Below are 22426 nucleotides of genomic sequence, written 5' to 3' on the forward strand. Positions count from 1 at the left end.
CCCTTGTCCTTTTACGAGAGCCACGTAAGGCTTTGGTCTGCGATCTGGTGCCCTGGGCGAGCCACTTCCAGGCCATGTCTCAGGCCAGGCCTGCTGGAAATGTGGGTAGAGGTGAGGCACAGGGGCACTGCACAGCCTCCGTCCGCTGCACGCGGTGGGTTTTGAGCCCAGCGCTTCGCGGGGGCTTGGGGCTGTGTTCGTTAACACGGTCTAACAACTTGCCCTTAAATATCCTAGTCTAGGCAAAGCCTCGCTGAATGATGTCACTCTGCAGCCATTTCAAAATATCTTGGAGGCACAAAGCATCATTTCAAAGGAGGATGGAGAGTGATTATTTTTATCTCCTTTAAAAAAAAAATAAGTCAGGTCTAATGAGTAGGAAGGCCACTAAAACCGGCTTGGAAGCCAAAATGCATTTCTTACATAAAACCGTGCAACTCTCAGTGACGTTTGTATCACTTCTCTACAAAATGTTTTAAAAGGAACAAACCAACAAACCAATCTGTGGTGTGTGCGTGTTGCTATTTTAGACTTTATTTCCATAAGTGATTTTTTTCTTAAAGATGTTTAATAGTAATTCATATAATAAAGTCCTGTTGTACTCTTAACACCGATGTGTTTCGCTTTATGCTGCTGTTACTTTTGGGAAGGAAAGAGATGAGGGTGGGGAGGGAAATGCCTCCCCTTGCTGCTGCTCTGGCCATGCCCCTTGTGGCTGCAGATGCCCCAAAGCCACCCCGGCTCCTCGCCTCCCAGCATTTGGGTTGCATCCTGTGGTTCCTCTGGAAAGCAAGTGCCCAGGGGAGGCTGTTATGCTGGTGAGCTCCTTTCTGCATCCAGGGCCAGATCCTGCTCCCACCCCGCAGGACACCTGGGGCAGGAGCAGGTCCCGTTGCATCTCTCAGGTACCTGTTGTGGAAGAGCATGAGAAGAGCACTGGGAGCCCACGGCCAGGGGAGCCCGGTGAGGCCGTGAGGGTGGGCTTTGCACCAGGGAAATCCCCAGGGGTGGCAGGGAGCAGCGATGCTCCCCCGGGGCTGTGACCCCAGGGCTGTGTGTGAGCTCACAGCGTGCCCGTTGCCAGCTCTGTGTGCGGGGACCGGGACCTGCCTTTCAAGAAAAAGCGGAAAAGGAAAAATGCTGTGGCTTACCCACTTAATTCCGAAATAACAAGCCTCTCGGGGATGGGGCGTGTGCATTTTCTTCAAACTGTTTCATTATCCATCGCACAGCAACTCCTCCGCGTCTGTCAGGCAGGCAGTCTGGCTCCTTCGCCTTGTCTCCTAGCGGGATGGAAAGACGTCATTATAATGAATTCTTTCTGAAATATGTGTTATCAATCTCCAGCCCTGCACTTTCTGGTGCTGTGCTGAGCTGGCGGGATCACCAGGTGTGGAAGCCCGGAGCACTTGGGCTGTGGGATTGCTCTGAACTGGCGGCACGAAGAGGGGTCACCCCCAGGGCTGGTCCCAGCATCGCTTCCGTGCCGCCGTGGCCGGTGTCTGCCCAGCCGCTGGGCTCAGCTTCCCTCTTGTGTTCTCTGAAATGCTTTGAAAGAAGTCAGAGAAGTCTCTTTGACTCTGTGCTCTTCGGGCATTGAGCCCATGGGGCTTTTTGAGGGTGACACTTGTTCTGATGCTCCAAATCAGGCCCCACAGCTGATTTAGGGGGCAGCAGCAGGGTTTGGGTACGTGGCAAACCTGAGGACGCGTTCAGGCACTGCTGGAGGTGTTTGCAGACCTGCAACAAACCCTGCTCTCCCACCAGTGTGCAGGGGAGACCCCAATGCTGGGGGGGCTGAGAACCACAGGGTCCAGCCTGGGAACACCGCTCCGTGCCCCCACCTCCCCTGCAGCCCAGCTCCAGCTGCCAGGGAGCAGCGTTTGGTTGCTGGCAGGGTTGGAGCTCCCCAGCCTCACGTGTGGCTTGGAAACTTTCCCTGTGAAAGAAGGCGCTGGAAAAAGTCAAGGCATTCTTGCCTTAAATGTCAAAAGCATCAAAATGCTGGAGAAACCCTGGATGTGGCCTTCCCGGCGCAGCCAAGGAGGCCGTCGTAACCCGAGGGGGGAGCCAGGGCTCTTTGAAAGAGCTGAAAAGACCGGGGCCTGCCCAGTCCTTTGAGCAGCTCAGATGCAGCCCTGGAGCGGTCCCAGCAACTCCCTTTTGAATTCTTCCACTCCACAGGGGCAGGAGTTTTGTCTTTCAAAACTTTCTCCCGGCAGCGGAGAGAAGCCCAGGACTGAGAGCTGCGGCTGGCCCGTGGTGAATGCTAGAGGTGTCCTTCGCTGGCAGCGGGTACCTGCTTCTGTCAGCCCTCGCTGGAAATTCACTGCCCCCTTCCTTTATAACACTGCAAGATGGAAGGAGTGAATGAATGCTTTTTTAATTATTATTATTATTTATTTTTTTTTCACCAGCTCATTCCCAGACCGAGGGCTGCATCCTAGCGAACAGGCATCACGTCAGTCTTTGCCGTGTGCTTCTTGGAAGCTGGCTTCACGGAACCGCTGGCGGGGTGGAAGGCTGTTTGCACAGAGCAAACAACCTCGGTGTTGTTGGGATTTCATTAATCAGGGTGAAAAACACAGGCTGGGGCTCGGGGCTGGCAGCCAGGCACCGTCTGCTGCCACCTCCTGGGCCCAGCCAGCAGTGCTGGGGCTGCGGGGCAGGATCAGGCCCTGATGCAATCCTGCTGGGTGCTGGCTCTGGGCGAGACCCAGCACAAAATGGGACCGAAGGGAGACCCCAGCTCTCAGTGTCCCACTGCGGGGGGATGTTTATGGCCCCCCAGTGCCGGTCTCCAGGCTGCCGTGGGCACGTCGTGGTGCTCAGCTGGGGGACAGCGGACGGGGAGGGTGTAGAGAGCCATGGGGGCAGAGGATGAGCCCCAGCCAGCAGGACCCCAAATGATGCGGGGCCATATGGGCGTCCTCCCTCCCGTATGGAGATAAATGGTGGGCTGTGTGTGCCAGGACGCGTCTGGGCAGCACAGGGCAGCATTTCTGGTGTGCCCCCTCCTTGCAGGAGCACCCAGCGCAGCCACAGCAGCTCCCTGTTGCTTTGTGGCCAGCAGCTGTCCTGCCCCGTCACTTGCAGCCGCCGGGCAGAGCAGCCCAAATGGCTCCCTCGGAAACCGGAGACGGCAGCACCGCCACGTCCCGCACCCTGCAGGCGCTCAGCGGGTGTAACGGGGCAACAGCTGCTGCCATGGCTCCTGCTCAGCTCCATCGTGGTCTGCCATCGTTCGCAGGCCCCAGGGAGGCACAGTGCCCTGTTGCAGGGTGGGCACGGCCACCCCGTGATGGTGGGAGCATGGCAGGGGAACCAAAACAGCCGCTGGGGAACCAGGAGTGGGGTGTGTGTGGTTTTGGGGTGTGAAGTCATATTTTACACAGCATCCCTTGGTCTCCATGCTGGGTCCATGCTCCAGCCCCTGGAGCACTGAGGTCCCCGCTCAGCCCATGCTGGGATGCGGTAACGCTGCTCCGGGACCTGTTTTGGGGTTTTTAGCCCCAAAAGCAGGATAAATCTGGGACCTGTTTTGGACTTTTAGCCCCAAAAGCAGGATAGATTTGGGACCTGTTTGGGGACTTTTAGCCCCAAAAGCAGGATAAATCTGGGACCTATTTTGGAACTTTTAGCCCCAAAACAGGATAGATCCCAGCAGGTGCTGTCCAGGCGGGTGGAGGGGACCCTCCGGGCTCCGGAGGCCTGTGGGGGTTTGGGTCTCAGCCCCGTGCCCATCGGGGGCCACCAAGGGCAGCAGAAGGACCCCTAGGGCCCCGTCCCCGCGTGTTCGTGCCCGTGCCGGGGGCGGTGGGGGGGCGCTCGGTCCCGGTGGCGCTGTCCCTTTAAATGGCGGAGGGGGCTCCGATCTGGGTGGGCACCCGCTCGGCTATCGACTCCTTCTGCCTGCGCGCCCATCCGCGGGCCCAGCGCGCCCTGCGAGCTGATTGGTTCAGCGGCGCGGAGGGCGGGCGCTTCCGCTTCCGGGCTGGCCGTTGCTAGGGGGCGGCGTTGCTAGGGGCGGCCTAGCGCCGCCATGGCGGGGAGCCGCGTGCAGAAGGTCGGCAGCGTCTTCAGCCGGTACGGGGGGGGCCGGGCCGGGTTGGGGGCGGCCCCGCGGCTCCCCCCAGCCCCCTTTGAGCCCCCTGTCCCCGCAGGACCCGCGACCTGATGCGCATGGGGGTGCTGCGCCAGCCGCTGTGGTTCGAGGTGTACGCCGCCTGCCCGCCGCGCCGCGAGCCGCGGTACCGCCCGGCCCGGCCGCGCTACGGCCGCGCGAGGGACGGCGTCAGGGAGATCCTGTACCCCGAGGACGCCGTGCGAGCGTGAGTTCGGCCTCGTTCGGATCCCCGGGGACCGTCCTGGGGCCCCCGGGGTCCCCGTTGTCGGTTGGCTGTTGTAGAATAAATGAGGTGACCCCGATACTGTTTATTTCCCTCAAACTGAGTCTCTCTTTGATTGCTGGAAAACCTGAACTGTTTTTTGTTTTTTTTTTTTTTTTTTTTTTTGAGCAGGAAATTTTACAGAGTATACGGAAGTGGTCCAAGACCTTTTGATTTATCGCAACTGAACTACAAATCGACGTGCCAAAGGTAAATCTTTTTTGTTGATATGTAATTAAACTAAAAAATGCTTCTGAAACTTGTCCCTGTCTCCTCTTAGGTCAGCAAACCAAAATGTTGTTTGTGAGAGTAAAAATACAATCTTGAAATCTAGGTTTGTTGAGAAATACAATGAACTGAAAGAAGAAGGGAAAATTGAAGAGGAAAAATTGTTTGAAGAAACAGGAAAAGCCCTTTTAGCCAGTGGGATAATTTTGCAGAGAAGAGGAACAGATAAAGTAAGTATTAAACATTCAGAAAACGAATTGGCCAGTGGACTCAAAAGGCTTCATTTTTAGGTTCTTAAGATGGAGTTAGTCCAAATTAAACTCTCTATAAGTTACCAGAGAATAAAATAGAACCTCTTCTGGGTTGAAGATAGCTGGCACACTTTTTCTATTCCTTCTTAGTAATTAAGTATTCTAATGTAGCATCACTCTCGTTCTTTAATCCTGATTTGGAAATTTATGTATAAATCTTGCAGTTTGCTTCAATAAACTAAACCAACATCGATAACAACAAAGCCCACACACTTATTTCAGTCATTTTTTGTTTATATTTTTAGTTTGGGGCTCGTTTATTTATGTCTTTGGTAAGAAAATAACTACCCAGAAGAATTGTCTAACATGTCTTACATCTATTTTCATGGATGTGAAAAAGAGGAGATGGCTCCTGGGCACATGGAGGCTAGTTCCTTGTTACTTCAGATAATTGTCATGTAACTCTTAATGTAAAATGGGGTAGAAAAGCAAACCGATGCTTCCAGAACAGCGCGTCAGGTAGAGTAGAACACTGCTGCTCTGTGATGGTTAGCAATCTTTTTACTTTGTTCAAGTCTGAAAGATAAGCAGTTCTTTTGAGAATGCTGTCCGTTTAGTTTGAACACCCTCAAAAAGAATGGAGAAAAAGATTTTATAAAAATGGCAGCTCTGTAAACAAAATTCGGCTGTTACTCTCTCCTGTAATGTGCTCTCTATTCTCCTAATTGTTCAATTACCCGTGGGCTGAGCATCCATAGCCTCTTTTCAATAAAGGAGGCTGACCAGGAGCAGAAATTGGTTCTATTACAAGTAGATGTCCAACGAGCGCGTGAAAAGATGAAATGGCCAGCTGGCTTTAATATTTTACCTTGAGGTCAGCGATCTCATTTTCATTTCTTGCCCTGGTGATACCTTGAGACTGTACGTACTTTGATAATAAACTAAGCATGAGGTAGAACTTAGCTGTCAGCTTTCTCAGACATACGCACTGGCTGTTGCTTTCTTTTGCTCTCTTCAGCTGTGCTTTGGAAGAAACTTGTTGCAGCCATTTCTTTGTTTTGGTTGGGTTTTGTTTTGTGAGTGTCTGTCTTTAACTGTAGGTAACACAACAGAGTCACCAGGATGCTGAGGCCAGGGATTCTGTACTACATCAGCAACTTCAAAGCGTGTTGGAGGAGATGCAGGGAAAGAAGAAAGATGCGGAGGAGCAGAAACCAGAACTGACAGAGACACAGAAGGAGAGCCCCGTGTCCTAACAGCTGTAGCGTTGTCTTCTCACATCCCGCAGCTGGGCGTAACGTGCAGGTGGCGTTCACCTGCTCAGGAACCTGTGTGCCCACAGCCTGTGGTTATGAGATTTTTGAATGTTGTCTCACCTTTTGATGTGGAAAATTAAATGTTTTCTTTAAAATGGGAAATTCTGTCTGTTCAGGCGTCTCATTCGCACTAGTAAAGATGTTTCTTAACTTCTTGCAGTGACGGTACAGTTTGTGACCGTCCTGCTGCTGAAGTGTCCGATGCTGTTTGTTTGATGCATTCTAACAGCTGTCTGAAGTGTCATCTTTTTATAGCTAATTCAGAAGAGATGCTATTTATATAAATGTTCTGATATGTTCTCTCTGTTTCATTGCTTGCTTAAATTCCTGAGAGGATAAAGTATAATAATACTAACTAATTTGGATCTTTGAAAATCTTAGTGACTCTTAATGCCATCAGTCACCTCAGAAGCGTGAAGGATGCGCTGTTATAACTCTTTGCTGAAGACAAAGTTGAGTGCTGTTACAGAAATAGTCACTGAAAATTGGGCACAGAAAAGCTGGAAAATAGCAATCAATCCTAGAATTCAGAGCTGATTAGACTTGCGTTTTTCCCACATCTGTGAACTCAATTGCCTAGCTTGTTTCTTATTAAGAATTTTGTTTTCAGGCTAAGGGAAAAACAGTAACAAGAAGAAAACAAACAGGTTTAAATCATGTCAAGCAAACCTCTTCCTCTTCTGGCTCTCCCCCAGAAAGGAAAAGGTCAAGATTTCCTTTTGGTTTTGTACCTGCCTTCCAGACCCCTCCTCCACAACAGTGTTGTAACACTGCTGAAGGCGATTCAAGCAAACTCTCCCACACCTGTATTGTAATGGCAGTAAAAAAGTATGACTTAAAGCTGCCCATCATTTGTTTCTGTAGGGCTTGATTCACCTCCTGATTGCAGTGCAATTACAGTGGAATTACTCACTTATCCTTGGAAGGTCAAACTTTATTTCTAATCCTGCTCAGTAATTCTAGAGGGGTGCAAGACTTTATTAGAAGAGCAACAGCCTCTCTATCTTAGCGCCTCTGTGACCGTGACCTCCAGGCAATCTAGAGCTGAGGGGGTTGGTGTGGATGCCTGGCTGTGCAAGGTGCTTCCACATGGAGCATGGATTACTGCCTGCATCACTAAATCCACGTGTAGCAGCCCCGTACAGAGGTGAATGCAGTGCAAGTATCCATGCAGACCAAGTCTGGGAACCGCTGTGCTGGGTCACTGGTAGGAGTTGGGCTAATGTAAACAGAGGTGGGGAGTGAATGAGGAAAAAAATCAATTAAAATGGGATTTGGGCCAAGGCTGTGCTGGAGAGGAGGCACATGTACTGAGAGTAAGTTGTCGATGCATTTCAGTCATCGCGGCAAGCATTTGAGTGGGGATTTCTTTAAATCACAGGACCCTGCTTTGATTAGGGCCAAGGCAAGCTGCCCTCATTAGGAAAACTGGCAGTTGTGATGTGAATTTCTCTTGCATGGGCCAAGCAGTTGTTGCTAGCCCAACTAGAGGGCTGACCAGCGGTTCCACACCTCCTACAACTGCAGCTTTCTGCCTTTGCTTTCAGTGTTTGTTTAACTGAGGTAAATATATTGGAAAAAATCCTCTATCACATTATCGCTGTGGATGATGCTCCAGGCTTGCCCAAAACTGCTAGTGGAAATACTTCCAAACAAAAAGCAGTACGGTGAAGTTGGACGCTGTAACGGGAGAGGTTTCTCACTCACTTCATTAACAGCTTGGAGGCCTCCTGCTTGTTGTCACTTCTCTAAAATGTTGCCAAGATGACAGAAAGAGCCTTTCCTCCCGGCACCTGCTGCAACCTGCTTCATCCCTGCATCCTTACTGAGCTTGCTGTGTCTTCTGGAGCATTTGGAGGAACAACAATTGTAGGGAATCAAATGGAGCAGCAGCCTCACACTCTGCCCTGGGTCAGTTCCTACGCAGAGTGCCCAAGAAGGAAGTTGGAAGTGTTTCTCCGTGTTTCTGCATTGGAAAAGGTGCCTGGAAGCTGCTCCCCGGGCAGAGTGCTGCCAGCTGGACGAGCTGTTGGTGCCCCTTGGCCTGGCTTCCCCTCCCTGTGCTCCCTGCAGATGCCTGGTGCGTGCAGTGAGGTCAGGGCAGCGGCAGTAAGGGCCCCTTCACGCTGCTGCTCTGAAGCGTGGTCAAATTAGCTGGAAAAATAAATAGATGAGGGAGCATAAACATCCAGTGAGCCAGCAGAGGTGATACGGGAGGTGCCGTTCCCTCCTGGTGCAAATTAGGGAATTATTTCCTGGCAGCTCACGGGACGGGGGTCCCCAAGAGCCCCGCGGACCCGGGGGGGCCGGGAACGGGGCTGGGAACGGGGCCGGGGCCGGGAATGGGCCGGCACCGCTAGGGGGGGGCCGCGCTCCGCAGGCTGCCCGCAGCCGGCCCTGGTGGGGATGGGGATGGGGAGGATGATGGAGGTGATGGTGGGGATGAAGGTGATGGGGATGGAGGTGGTGCTGGTGATGGAGGTGGGGGTGCTGGTGATGAAGGTGGCGGCGGTGATGAAGACGATGGTAATGGCGATGAAGGCGGTGACGGTGATGAAGGTGGGGGTGGTGAGGGGTCTCTTGCTAGCTGTGGTTTTATTCACGTGCTTCTGCCCTGCCCTGCCCGGCTGGATTACCAGGCAATACAGAAAATGCCTGCGATGGTGATGTTGGCCGTGCCTTCGTCCCAGAGCCTGGTACCAGCATGGAAAGGAGCCCAAGCTTTCACCCAGAAAAATGTGTGAAAAGAAATCTGTTTCCCTCAGGACCAAGCAGGGTATATGGGTGGGCACAGGGCACAGAGAGAAGGGGGAGCAGGAGGGTGCAGGGCAGCCCGGACCTTGCCTTTGTCCCCTGCTCCCTGTGCTGGCCCCTACCAGCCGGCTGTGCCGCGCTGCCCCTGCCTCCTGCGGGGCAAAGCCACAGATGTGACCTTGTCGCCTGCCCTTTGCCTCTGCAGGGCAAGTTGTGCATTAGAATAATTTCCTTGTGCGGGGCAAACCTGTCTCCTGGTATTCTAACACTTGCTAATGACTGGAGCAAAGCTTTTGCTGTCTTGCAATCCTACACCCCATTACGGAGTGGCCGTGTGACCTTTTCTGAGCTAAATTGCTGACCTCTTTCCTCCTGAAAGATGAGTGGTGTGTGTGTAGCAGTTCCTCTTTCTGATTGCCGAGCTATTTTTAAAGTGACAATAAATGCCAAAGTATCAGTTACAAGGTTCCTTACTCCTTGAGGCATCAAAAATGAAAGACAATGGAAGGCAGGAGGGAACCCTCTCTACATCCCTGAGAGCCAGGCTGAAGGTTTTCCAAGGTCAATTCCTAAAGTTGGAGGCCTCACCTGAAAACATGGGGATGAAGAACTCGGCCAGCCCTCTAGCAGAGCCCGTCGTGGACTGTAGAAGACTGGAGCCAGGCGCCTCTATCATTGCTCACCACCACATTGCCACAGCAGCACGAGCGATGGCAGCAGCACTGCCTGCTCCTGGCTTCAGGGCTCTGCTCTCCTGAACCCCAGTGCTGTGAACCTGGCCTGTGCCGCTGTTGGTGCTGCACACAGAAGTCTCTGAGGAGGCGACAAAAGCTGCTTGGGGTGCATTTGGGGCCCCCGGGGTGAGGGGTGAGCAGGTTGGAGGAGAGCCGGGCGGGCGCTGGGCTACGTGCTGCAGCACATCCCAACCAGGCGCGGGTCACGCGCCCGCAGATTATCGGCTGGTACGTGCTGAGGGCAGGGGAATGAAGGATTTAATAGGATCAGGCCTTGTGCTTGGAGCCGGCAGAATAACTCGCCAGCTGTGCCAGAAAGCCAGGTGACCTGCCCGTGCCGATGCCAAGCTTCGTTAAGGCAGGTAGTAAGGCATTTAACGTGTAAAATTGCAGCTCCAGATGAGCTGTTAATATATTGCTTGTTTCCAGTCATGACAGTCTGAGCTCAAACCCTCCCAGATGGAGGGAGCTTCGTGGTGCTCCAGCACCGTTTTTGTGTGGTCTGAACGCACGGCAGCACCGGGTGGCCACATCTCCCACCCGCTGTGTACAAGATGCAAACATTTTGCCTTTGAATAATTTTCCTACAGACCTGCTCTCTTTATCCCCATTTTGAACCATGGAATATTCCAGAAAGCTGTACCTGTTTAGAGCTGGGTACGAGGCAGTGTCATCACTTGGCGCTTAGATCAAGGCAAAAGCCTGCTTTGCATCACCTGGATTCGGAAAGCTTTCATTTGGGTAACTGCTGGCTGTCCTGGAGGAGCAGGGCTTGGTGCTGCTGCTGCTGCGACCCGCATGGGGCTGCGTTCTGCAGCTTCAGTTCCTACCACCTCTCAGTTTTGTTTTCCAATGAGTGAATTAATTTTTTATTTTTATTTTTTAGCCATATAGGCTGGAGCAAAGTGCTGCCCCCTGGGAAGGGCCTTACGTTGGAGTTTGGGGGGTAACAACCCCATGATGCTCACGCGATCTGACCGCTGGGGCTGCGCTGAGGCACAGTCCACTGCCCGTGATGGATGCACAGCATTGGCCCCACCATAGGAGAGGTCCTGTCCCTGTCCCTGCATGCTCTCACCTGGTGCTAGAGCTGGGATGGAGCTCGGGGCCAGTCACCCGCTGCCCAGCAGGGACGTGAGACCTGCCCACAGCACAGTGGGGACACGGCCATGTCCCCACTGCTTGGAGCCCCCATGCCAGGAAGGATGCGCAGGGTCCCCGCTGGGACTCGGGCAGCTCGGCTGTCCTTGCTGCTGTCTCTGTGCTGCTGCTTGTATGCATATTGCAAGCTCATTCTGATGTGTGCTAATGCTATTATCCTCCAGAAATTGAAATCAAGTCTGAACCTATAATGTTTCACTGGGAGGGAATTGGGGTTATATATTCCTGTGTACAGCAGCATTCTATTTCAGTCATAGCATTTAATTATGATTGGTGTGTTAGTGCCCACCAGAGCATAACAAATTGTCATTATGTTATTCTGCTGAGTCTAATTTAATTGGCAAGTTGTCACAAAAGCAATTATCCATCATTTATTTTGTTGCCATAACCACATCTTGGAGAGCACCTGCTGTCTGAAGTGGAAAGGCTCTGCAGTCTCTTGGTCCTGGATTTCTTCCACTTGTCTGACACAAAGACACCATTTCCTCCCCTTATTTAAAAATATGTGCCTCATTTCCTGCTGCGCTCTCGTGCGCGAGGCTGGAGATGTTGGGGGAAATTCACTGTGTGGGCAGCGACCTGTCCGAGCACCTCCACGTCCTGGGTGGATGCCACCGAATGAGGACAGCCAGCCTCTGCTGGGGACATGGGGACACGGGGCAGGGCTCAGGGGGACGGGGTAGGGGACGTGTCCTCACTGGAGTCTGGCTGGTGCCTGGCTTTGAGCTCGGCTCCTTCTCACCTGCCTGTTAGCCAGGGCCAGAAATGCACAGGGTGCTTTCTGGGAGCTGCTTTGGTGGTTAATTGGAGATGAAAGTGTCTCAACTGGGTGCAAAATGCCTCCAGGAGTGCTCATCCCAGGGCACGCAGTGGTGCTGCGGGGCACTGCCAGCCCCAGCGCCTGGAGTCCTCGGCCAGCCTGCGGCACGGGCAGGGCTGCCTTTAATAAGCAAGTTTCTGATAACTTATCTGAGCTCCAATAAAGATTAGGAGGCTGGCAAGTGGAGATTAGTGGTTCCTTCTAATCTAGCAGGCAAAGCAATATAAGGCTTCCTGAGATCAGCCCCAAACTTCAGATTTTCTCCTGCCCGAGACAGTGCGCGGCTGCCACCTATTAACTTGTGAGGTTTTGGAGAGGGCACCCAAAATCCTGCAAGGCTAACGCAGACTTGAATGAACTTGAAGCCTGTGACTCACTGTGATAAATGAGTAAATAAATGAAAATCTGTTTTGATGTCTGTATTTCTCTCAGTTACTCCCCTCTCCGCCCTGTCTGTAATCTCTTCCCCTCTGGTAGTTCTGATTAGCTGCTAATGAGGAAAGATGATTTTGTAGTTAAAGCACAGGGAGAGGGTTTTGTTCCAGGTTCTGCTGCAGATACCAAGCCCTTCATTTTTCCATGCCTTGATTTCCCCATCTGTAAACCAAGATACCATTTATTTAGGATGGATGTTTTAAAATTAATGAATTGCTATTTGCAAAGTGATTTGCTTCAAAGGTGGTGTGCGGCAGCTTGAAAGGGAAGGTTGGACCTGAGAAATTTCAGCTGGAGCTTCCGCTGGAGCCCTCTGTGCCTGAGGCCTTGTGCCGGCAGCGTTTCCCTTCCCAAACCTGGTGCCCCGCCTGGCATTTATCGGGAGATCAGCTGGATGCCATGCGGGTGCCACCACCAGGTTTTCCTCCCCTAACAGCAGAGGCTGAAGCTTTCGCAGGGACATGCATCAGTGATGAGCAGGACATCAGCAGGGGCCCCTTCCCCCTGGCAGCTGTGTCTTGGAGAACAAGGGCACCTCTCAGCAGTGCTGATGGCCCTCACCCAGCCCAGGCACCCAACTTTGTGCAGGGCTCGAGGAGGCACCGCCGGGTTTGCGCTCGGATCACCTCCAGCCAGCCGCCTCGCTTGCAAGCTGTACAATCCTCCACTGCCGGCTCAGTGCCAGTGCCAAATTCCCCTTCCCTGAATTGCTTCTCCCTTCTCTTTGGCTCGCTGTCAGCTCTGGATGCCTTTGCATCACCTCCTTCGTGTCGGATCCAGATCGGACAGATCCGTGGTGCGTGCTCGGAGCCTCCTGCCAGCCTCCGCCTGCTCCTGGGGTTCCTGCCGGGGGAGGACGGATCAGAGGTGGCCACTTGAGGATTTAAATAACTTGATCAGATTCCCTCACGTCTGGCTGGGGCACACGGGAGAACTTCCCTGGTGCAGGGAAGTGGCAGCTTGCTGGGTGCCAGGCGGTGCTGGGCTGATTTATTGGTGACGATCCTCAGGGCCACAGAACTGCTGAGTGCGATAAATAATGAATTGTAATGTATTCTTTAGCAAATTATAATGAAAAACAGAAAATATACAGAGGGGAGCAGACAAATACATTCCCCAGTTGGCAAGTTAGTGGCTGCTGGCAGCCAGGAAGCGGGTATTGAGGAGGGTTTGGGAATTTCTGGGGCTTCCCCTGCAGGTAAATAACCTCTCTGCAGGTGGGCTTGGTGGGTGCCCTGCTTCTTCGTGTGATCCCGAGGGAAAAAAAACCCTCTGGGGAGGCTGGGGGGGGGTTGGGTGCAGCCCCCGAGGTGCCCCAGCAGGGAGGTGGGAGCTGGGTGCTGGCAGGTGGTGAGATCCAAAGGGTCCTCACATGGCACTGGGGCGGTTTCCCCCCTGCTAATTATCAACTGCGGGGGATTAAGCCAGTTTTTCTCTCAGCATCTCTGCTGTTGGGGCTGGGAAGCAGGGCAGGAGCTGGGATCCGTGCCTCCTTTCCCAGACCACAGAGGAGCCACCTGGGTTTCTGTCCATCCGTGGCACCCCGACTCGCGCTGCCAGCAGCATCCCCGAGCAGAGGCGGTGGCACCAGGGGGTGCTGCGCGCTCGCAGCTTGGACCGCAGACGCTGCTGCTGCTGAGATGGCAACAAGAGGAAGGTGACTTTACTTTACCTGCTTGTTTTTTATCGTTACTGTTTTCACTGGATTGCTCCCAACTCACGCCCGGGATGGTGAAGCTGTAATTAGGACGACATTTCTCACTGAAGTGCTTGATGCTCTCCCTGCTCCTCGCTGTTGAAATATTTAAACTCCTGGGGTCTGGAGGAGGAACACCAGTCCCTGTGCTGGTGAGCAGCAGCTTGGAGTCAGGAGGTCCAGCCCCCTGCGTCCCCCTCCCAGCCCCACAGCTCGGTGCTGCCCCTCTGCACTTCCAGGGGTCCAGAGCCTGCATTGGGGTCCCCGATATGTGCCCCATCCCGAGCCCTTGGTCAGTCCCACACATCGCTGCTCAGTAGTGGGCTGGGGTCACCTGGGATCCCATCAGCTCATCCCTCCCCTCTCTCCCCAGGCCTCTGACAATTTTGCCCACAAAATGTTGCTTCTGCACTTCTACAGCCTCTGACATCCCAAAATGCAGCTGCAATCAGGTGAGAGCTGTGTGGCTAACTGATGTGCTTTGGCAAAACGGGGATTGACCTTCTGTATGCGGAGGCTCCTGTGAGGTGCAGGGTGCGCAGCGATGCACAAAGGGATCGTCCCCGTGCCCTGCTGCCCTCTGCCATCTCCTGCCCACAGCCTGGGGCATTTGCTTGGTGTCCGCAGGCTGCATCGGTCTGCGGGCAAGAGGAGCTGTGGGAAAACTGAGAATGATTCAATATGATAGCATTTAAAAAAAAAAAAAAAAAAGAAAAGAAAAAGTAAATTTAGCATTTAGCTGAGGCGACTGGATGTCTCCAGCACTGATGGGACTGGAACGGGACGCGGTGCCTCTGGGCTGCTGGTGGGACTCGAGCCATGGGGGCAGTGGCAGTGACCCATGGGGGTGCTGGCCTGATGTTGGGGACCGGTCACCCCCCTGGCTGCTGTCACGGCTGTGCCCCATGCGGGGGCCCCGTGGTGGAGCCGTGACACCCCCATGCGCGGGGCTGCGCCATCGGTGAGCGGTGCATCACTGCCGGCCGGGTTTATCACAACAAAGATAACGCCGGTGTTTGCAGTCGTACAGAGGGAAAGATAAGGGGAAGGAAGAGCTGGGGAGAGCTGGGCGACAAAGATAAATTTACCGTACTGCAGGAAATCGAAATGTGAAACGGAGATCTCAAAGAACTGAAATATTTAAAAAGGTGCAGAGGCACACGTGCGAGGGCCGGGCAGGGAGCCTGGCTTTGCACACACGTCCTTCCGTGTGGGTCTTGTGCCCACTGTGCTCCCAGGGACATTTCTCATCCTCACCTTGGGAAAGTGTCCCTGCTGCTGCCCCTGCTTCTCCGGGTACTTCTTGTGTGGCTTTATGGTGGGGCCCATCAAAAGAGCAGCTTTAAAAAAAAAACAAACAATTATATGTGTCTGCAATTTCTTGGTATAGCAAGGTCACCTGGGCTCCATCTCCTGCTGCCGATGGCTCTCTGTTTTCTAATCACAGGACCTCAAAAGCTGCAGCCAAGAGCATCAGTCCCCTGCTCCGTGGGACATCGGGGGTGATTTGGGCGGTGAGTTGCGGCACCGCAGCTCCCTCCAGTGTCCCCCGTTCGTTGTCATTCAGGTAAACTGGGAAATCCTCGCTAACCTCAGCTGCACTTGGGCCATGTCCCATGTCTTTAAAATGCCCTTCAAAGTCTAAATGCCCAAGTGAGAGCATCTTAGAGTGTTTTTCTTCTGGCCCATTTAATTTTGAAACAGTGTTGGGAGTACTGCTAATAGTACTAAACCCAATATTTAGGATTGTGGGATTGCCATATAAATAAACAGGAGTTTGTGAAACAAGTTCAGTGGCAGTGAGAATAGAGATGCTGGATTTAACTGCTGGGAGCTGAGGAGCTGTGTGTACACCTGGCAGTGAAATTGTCTAGCAGGAATAATGAAACTCGAGTGAAAGGGAACAGCAAACTACTGGTCTACGATGTCGGGAAGGAAATCAACATAACTTGATTGTGTTTAGCGATCCGAGACACATAATTAATAGCATGAGGAGGGACATTTGAAACAAGAGACATTGTGATTGTTTTGAAACTGGCCACCTCTGCATGTGCTGGGCGTAACATGAACCTTGGCGCCGGGGAGAGGTCTCCTGCTGCTGCTGCCTCTGCTCCCGGCCCATTTGGTGACCTGGAGTGAGGTGTGCAGCCTGCAGCTCGCCCCCGGGGCTCCACTGCCCACCTTGAGCCTGAAGCACCCAGGGGGTTTCAGGTGGGTTGGCTGGGGAGGGACGAGCCTGTCCTGAAATTGAAGTAGTCGGGGCATCAGCCAAATGGTGCAATGAGTGCTGTTTGAGAGGAACCCGCCTGAGTGCTGGTGTCCGATGGTCATCATGCAAAGTGCTTAAAAACGTTTGTTCCTGAGTTGAGACATCCTAAAAACGCCCAGGGTGGAGGGGATTGATACATCATTATTTTGTGTTATCTTCATCACTAAAATCGCCCTCTGTGCTGGAGCCCAGGTTAGGCCTGACATGGTTGTGCAAGCGTACCCAGGGAGCTGGAGCCTTCCAGGCCATGCTGCTGAGCTGCCTGACAGCCTTTAGACTTCAGCAGTGAAGCAAACAGAGTTGGTGTGCTGATCTGAGGCGTTAATTGTTTGTTAACCTTTGTGTAACCTCTAGAAAATCCCTGGCGGGGTGATTTCCCAGCCTGGAGCACGCAGCAGCTCCAGGTGCGAAGCAGCGAGGGATGCCCTATACGAGCCTTCCCCAGCTCGGTGGGGTCAGACCCTGGCTGTATGGGGCTGGGGGACCCGACCTGCTGCTCTTGTGTCCGTACATGTCCCTGTGGGGCTACAGGGCAGGACCTTGTGCTCCCCGAGCTGGTTCTGAAGTCAGGAGCAGCCCCATCCAACAGGTGCAGTGCAGCTGTGTGGCTCCATGACCAGTGGTGTAAAGGAAAACCTGCTAATGCAAACCCATCCCAGCCTCTTGGTCCTCTCCTCTGCCCCTCTCCGTATCTGGGCTCCCCCAGCAGTGCAGGTCCCCAAACCACAGCAAGCAGTCGGTGAGGGCTCAGCCTGCTGCTGGAGGCTGTGCTGAGCCCCCAAGTTGGGGCTGGATCCATCCCAGCCTGTTCTCCACCACCACGCTGCAAGCAATCCTCACACCGTGCGGCCGCCAGATTGCCTTGTCCCTTCCAATGATCGTTAACGCAGTTTTTTCCCAGGCAATCAGCAGCACTTTCCCCTCGTCTGGGTGGTCTTCTCCCATTTTGCTCCTTCCAGCCCTGGCACCCAGGGCAGTCACATCCCATCACACCGGTTCTGGAGCCATTTGTGCTGCTTGCTCTTTCTGTTGCCACCAATTTAGTCGCAGTTCCCTTCTTTCCCTTTCTCCCTCCCTTGTTCTTCTCCCTCCCTTGTTCTGCTCCCTCCTGTGCTCCCCTTGGTGTGCTTGGGACTGGAGCTCGGCCCCTGCAGCCCCAGGATGCTGATGTAAATTTTTTAGGAGTGACCAAGTGGCTGCTGGGTTACTGAAGGCTGAAACCCCCTCCACATGGCAACAGTACGCTCCCAAATGCTGCATTTATTATTGCTGTTATTTATTCTTATAAGAGGCAGCAGTGGACTGCCAAAGACAGAAAAATCTGCACTGGGTATCAATATATACATTATATTTTTGTATATTTCTTTTATATATATATATATATATATATATAAGATCACTTCGTAAAAGCCCACCCTGTTCCTGGTGCTCTAAGCACCAGTTCAGCAAAACACTTTAAGTGGGTGGCTAAGTGTAAGCTCGCACTGAAGTCTGTTGCTGTTCAGCGAAGTGGTTTGGCATGTGCTGAAGTGCTCTGCTGAGCCGGGGTTTCGCTGTAGCTCTGTTTTTCCTTGGGCAGAAGAATTAAACTCAGGTTGGTATCACCTATTAATAAGGCAGCAAGTATCTGAAGCAGTACTTGTGCAGTGCAACAGAGCTCATCATTTTTCTATATATGAGCAATTAAGCTGCACCAGGAGGCCCATGTCTTTATATCATCACCTAATGACAGTGCAAAAGTATTCAGGGGAAGGAGAGGGGAAAAAAAATCACATCCATATTTAATTGGCAAAGTTATCACCTTCATTTCAGAGCCCTAACTTACAGCATTTCTGGCCAATTTCCAAGTCGGATCTATTTCCCCAGACTGGAGAGTAAGTAAAAACGTCCTTACATACTTCTGCAACAAAATGCCATTTCAAAGCTCACGAACATGCTCACGACTGCGGTAAGTAACAAAGAGTCTCTTTTCTTCACAGCAAACAGGAGTACCTTTGAGCTGTTAGATTCCTTTCATTTTTTTTTTTTTTTCAAGGAAATTATTTGTGTTATTGTTATTATCCAGCCCCGCACTTGCCTGTCAGATTACATTTTTCATTGCGCTAAAACAAAAAGCCATCTGGAGCTCCTCGCGTTCTGCTATCAGGATCGGCGGCAGTGTGTCCCTTCTTCAAGCCCGGTGTTTTTATTGCTCCCAAGGTCTTTTTCTTTTTTTTTTTATTTTATTTTTTTTAAATTCTCCAGCCCATAGTTTTCGTCTCTATGTCCCCTAGGTCCCTCTAATTCTCGATTGTCTTCCTTGGGTCTTGGTGTCTTTGTGCAGGTTCCCTGTTCCTCGGCCACGCGTTTCTCGGGTGGCAGCGGAGCTGGGAAGTGGAGAACAATATGGGCTGTCAGCTTTCATTAAGCATTTGGGGAAATCCACTGCTATTTCGGGTGGCTGTGTCTGCTCAGTCAAATACCTCATTTACCAAGTTCTTCGTGTCGTTCTGTGCTTTGCTCAGGCCCCGGGTTTGATGGAGCTACCCGCCTTGTCTCCTTCTCTCTCCTGTCTCTCTGCTGGGAGCTGTACCGGAGGGATGGAGGCACAGAAAGCTCCGAGGTGCCCACGCCAGCACTGCCCTGCTGTCAGCTCACATCTCCTGTGTGTCTCCAGTGCTACCAGGCAGCAGAGCCAGCAGGTGCGTGATGTAGGTGGGGACCATGCAGGGACGCAGTGGTGTGAGCACACGGCTGCCCCTGAGGTGCTCCAGCTGTGCTCTGTGGTGCCCAACGCCCCCAGCCCAGGCTGTCCTGGTGGTCGAACATGGTGCAGCAAGGCACGGGCACCCCAGGGTGCCCCAGGGGCACCGCGGTGGGACCCTGGCCCTGACTCCCTCATGGTCCTGGTGAGGAGCCCAGGGGAACCCTGTGGGAGTGGTGGCCCCGGCACCTTCCCCCCGCTAGCTTTGTCCTGCTCCATCACAGGGCTTTTTTACTTCAGTGTCTGTATTCTGAAGAGACGGGGAAAGGAGAAAAGCGAGAAAAAGGAAAGGAGAAATATCAATAACTTCCATCTCCTTAAACCCAGTAACTAGCCTTTGACACTTCTCTGCCACTTCATCTTCACAAAGCCCTGGCTCTCTGAAGATTAATTGATGTAGGCCACTCAACCTATTTTCAAATCCCTTTCGGTTACCATTTAAAACCTTCTGATTTATTTTTTTTGATAAAGTCACCGAGGCTTTTTATGGATTCTCAAATGATTGTCCAGCTTGACAAATTGGATTCTTAAAGCTGATTCTTTAAAGAAAAGGATGTGGTTTGACAAGACAAGAAACAGCTCATCTTGGAGACAGGAGGATAAATAAAAAAAAAAAAAGACCCCATTCTTCCACGGGGGTGAGACTCAATGGGTGTCGCGCTCGTCACTGATAATCTTATCTGCCTGTGACGGGTGGGATGGGACAAAAGGACCGGCCGGGCTGGGGGCTGGTGGCTGCTGATGGATAGGAGCGTCCTAGGTGATGGATGTCCCTGCCCTCGGGATGTGATGGATGCCCCTGCCCTCGGGACCAGGCTGTGCAAAGAGCTGAATGAGGCTGGTGAAGGGATGGGGCAGGGAGGCCTGCACCTAGCTGCGGAGCCTAAGCAGGGCCTTCTGGATCCATCTGAACCTGAATGCGGTCGCTCCTGTAAGATCTGCTCCCATACTCGTGGGCAATCACTCATCTGCACGTACAAATGCCAAGCAGCAAAACCTGCATGTGGAAACGTGGCCAAGCTGCCTCTCCGAGCCGCTGTGTCGAAGTGAGGAGGGCTGGGAGAGAAACGTCATTAATGTGGCTGTTTAACGAGAGCTCTGCTGCTCCTCTGCCCCAAGGTTGAGCTTGGTGCAGCCTGGAGGCACTGGGGGTGGGCATGAGGGGACACCGAGCTCCAGGGACATGGAGGTGTCCGGTGCTGGGTCCGTGCCCTGCTGTGGGTGCTCCATGCTGCTGCCTCCGTGCCGTGCCTGGGAGCTGGAGCACTTGGTCCTCCCCAGTGAGGCAAGATGTAATCTCCTTCTGTTTAAATAATATTTTAATTGCGGGCTTCTGCTTTCCATTTTTTTTAATTGACTGCCTTTACTTTGAAAATTTCACACCTAGCAGTTGCTCCGAGTAATGGAAATGCATCATAACTCCTACCTGCTCTCTGTGTTGTATGACTCCAGGTGATACTTTACATCTTATTATGATTATTTATTATGATGTCCGGTTTAGTTCTGTAGCAGAGGGAGATCATTAACCTCTCCTGCAGTAAAGAGAACTCTCCATGTTGTTTTCAAAGCCATTAAGGCTTTGAAAACTCCTCTGATTTTTTTTTTTTTTTTTAGCTAAAAAACCTACAGGGCTGCAGAATAAAATGCTGACACAGGTCAGCTAATGCAGAAGGAGCACAAACTCTCCTGCTGTGTCCTACTGAATTGCAGGCGGAGCTCCAGAACAGGGAAGAAGTAATTTACTTGCTAGAAAACAGGCTCACGGTGCCGGGGACCTGGAGGCAGATGCTGGGGATGCTAAGCCCTGATCTGGGTTTTCCCACTGCCCACTCGTCTACCAGGCAAGGTGCTGGAGCGCTTGGAGAAAGGGTTATATATGTGGGGTGTTGGCTCCAAATGGTGTCTGCAGGTGCTGACCGTGGCTGCTGGGCCTGCACGCCGTGGAAATGGGGAGAAGTTGCGATTTTCCCCATCTGGCTGAGGTTCCAGGTCAGGTATATCTCGTGGCTGGGCACACAGGCCAGCCCGCTGGAGGTTTAAGTGCTTGCTCAGAGATTTATCTGCAGGAAGGCAGAAGCAGCTGCTCAGTCTCCACCCAGGCAGGTAGCTCCTGGAGATGTGCATCCACACTACTGATTAAAATCCAGTCTGCAGTAAGAGGGACATGCTATTCCCACAAGGTCACCTTGCTTCCAAGCCCAAACCCTCTTCCTTTACACCCAAAAGAGCCTGAAATGAGATGTTCCCGTTCTCCATAAAACCTTGGGCTGCTTTAACGTGATGGTTGATGGCAATAAAGCCTTTGTGGATGTCCCTGCTTTTTGGAGGCATACTGTGCTGACCATATGGCTGGGGAATATGGAGGCTACGTTCATGATGGGATGCTAATGAATTGGTAACTTTATCTGGCCTGTCTGAACTTCTCGAAAGCAAGAAAGTGCTGTTCATTAAGCTCTTGTTAAAGTGTCACTGTAAGGAGAAAAGCATCTCTATAAAAAATAAATGGCTGGGATTCCTTCTTCTTTTCTTCCCAAGTCTTCCAGACAAAACTTGCTCAGTTTGATCACCAGGAGATGTTTTTCCCGATGGCTGTAAGGGCATTGCCAGTACCCTGGCTGCACACACTGGCTCCTGTGGCTGCGGTACCCCGGGAGGAGGCAGGTGTCTGCTTTTCTATAGGCAGGCACGGTGACCTGTTTGTGGAGGGTGCCTTGAGTTTGGGGTCCCTGATGCTGTCACGCTGGGAGCATGGAAGCGGAGCGAGCCCTGGTCGCACCCTTGGGTCCTCGAGCTTTGGAGGAACGGCAGAGGTGGGTGCTCACCTGGTTTTACAGCAGCAAGCACAGCAGTGTGAGACCTGGGAGGAAACCAGCCAGAAGTGGCTGCACTGCCTTGCAGACACAGCTCTGTCAGAGCCAGGCTGTGACAAACGAGGCCGGGGGAAAGCCACGGGGCTGCAGCGCGCTGCCGCAGCTGCGACACCTCAGAAATTACACAGGTACCGCCGCCACGCTGCGCCTCGGGGCCCTGCATCGGCCTCAATTAATCACGGGGAAGAAGGGCTGTCCTTGCTGCTACTGCTCCTCTCCTTGTTGCAGCACGGTCAGGGCAAAGGGGGGGACGAGGACCGCAGCCTGTGGGCACACCTGGGCACGACTCCCCGAGCTGTAGCTGCTGCCTCGTGTCCAGCAGGGCCGGGAGCTGCTGGGATGCTCAAGTGTTGGGTCAATATCAGGGGAAACTGCTGTCATTGCCGTCATTGTAAGTATTCTATGAAAACCAACTAAATGCCCCAAAATGCCCATCTCCTGCTCCAGAACCCCTACATGCAGCATCCCCGCCTCCGGGTGATGCAGGGAGCTGGGGATCTTGGTGAGGTCCAAAGCCGGGAGCATCATCAAAACTCCTCCAGTGCCCGGCTCATGTGGTGAGGAGAAGCTTCTGTGGTGGTCGCGGTCTCTTGGGGCTGGGTCTAGGCTCAGCAGCCACTGCTTGAGAGCTGCTCAGCTCTGCTACACACACGGCGCCAAGCCTCTCCGGGGCTGATCAATATTTAATGTGGAATTTACAAAGATTGACTCGAGGATGCGTTTAAAATTGGAACATTAGCCGTAGGTGGCAATTTCTGAGA

General features: G+C 52.7%; 1 protein-coding gene across 1 annotated transcript; it reads left to right on the top strand.

Moving 5' to 3' along the window:
- The first annotated feature begins 4004 nt into the window (after positions 1-4004).
- MRPS23 (mitochondrial ribosomal protein S23) lies at positions 4005-6434 on the top strand. Its single transcript, XM_082776018.1, has 5 exons — positions 4005-4086; positions 4164-4331; positions 4521-4598; positions 4723-4846; positions 5968-6434. Exons 1-5 carry the CDS (start codon positions 4043-4045, stop codon positions 6121-6123), a joined length of 570 nt encoding a protein of 189 aa, XP_082632144.1. The 5' UTR covers positions 4005-4042; the 3' UTR covers positions 6124-6434.
- Positions 6435-22426: the final 15992 nt, after the last annotated feature.

The sequence above is a fragment of the Aythya marila genome (assembly GCF_965140915.1).
Source record: "Aythya marila genome assembly, chromosome: 20".
Classification (NCBI taxonomy): Eukaryota; Metazoa; Chordata; class Aves; order Anseriformes; family Anatidae; genus Aythya; species Aythya marila.

Excerpts from the sequence above, each read along its gene's own strand:
- MRPS23 (XM_082776018.1), top strand. The coding sequence starts at position 4,043 with ATGGCGGGGAGCCGCGTGCAGAAGGTCGGCAGCGTCTTCAGCCG. Across the intron at positions 4,332-4,520 it reads CCCGAGGACGCCGTGCGAGC|GAAATTTTACAGAGTATACG; the intron begins GTGAGTTCGGCC and ends TTTTTTGAGCAG. Across the intron at positions 4,847-5,967 it reads AGAGAAGAGGAACAGATAAA|GTAACACAACAGAGTCACCA; the intron begins GTAAGTATTAAA and ends CTTTAACTGTAG.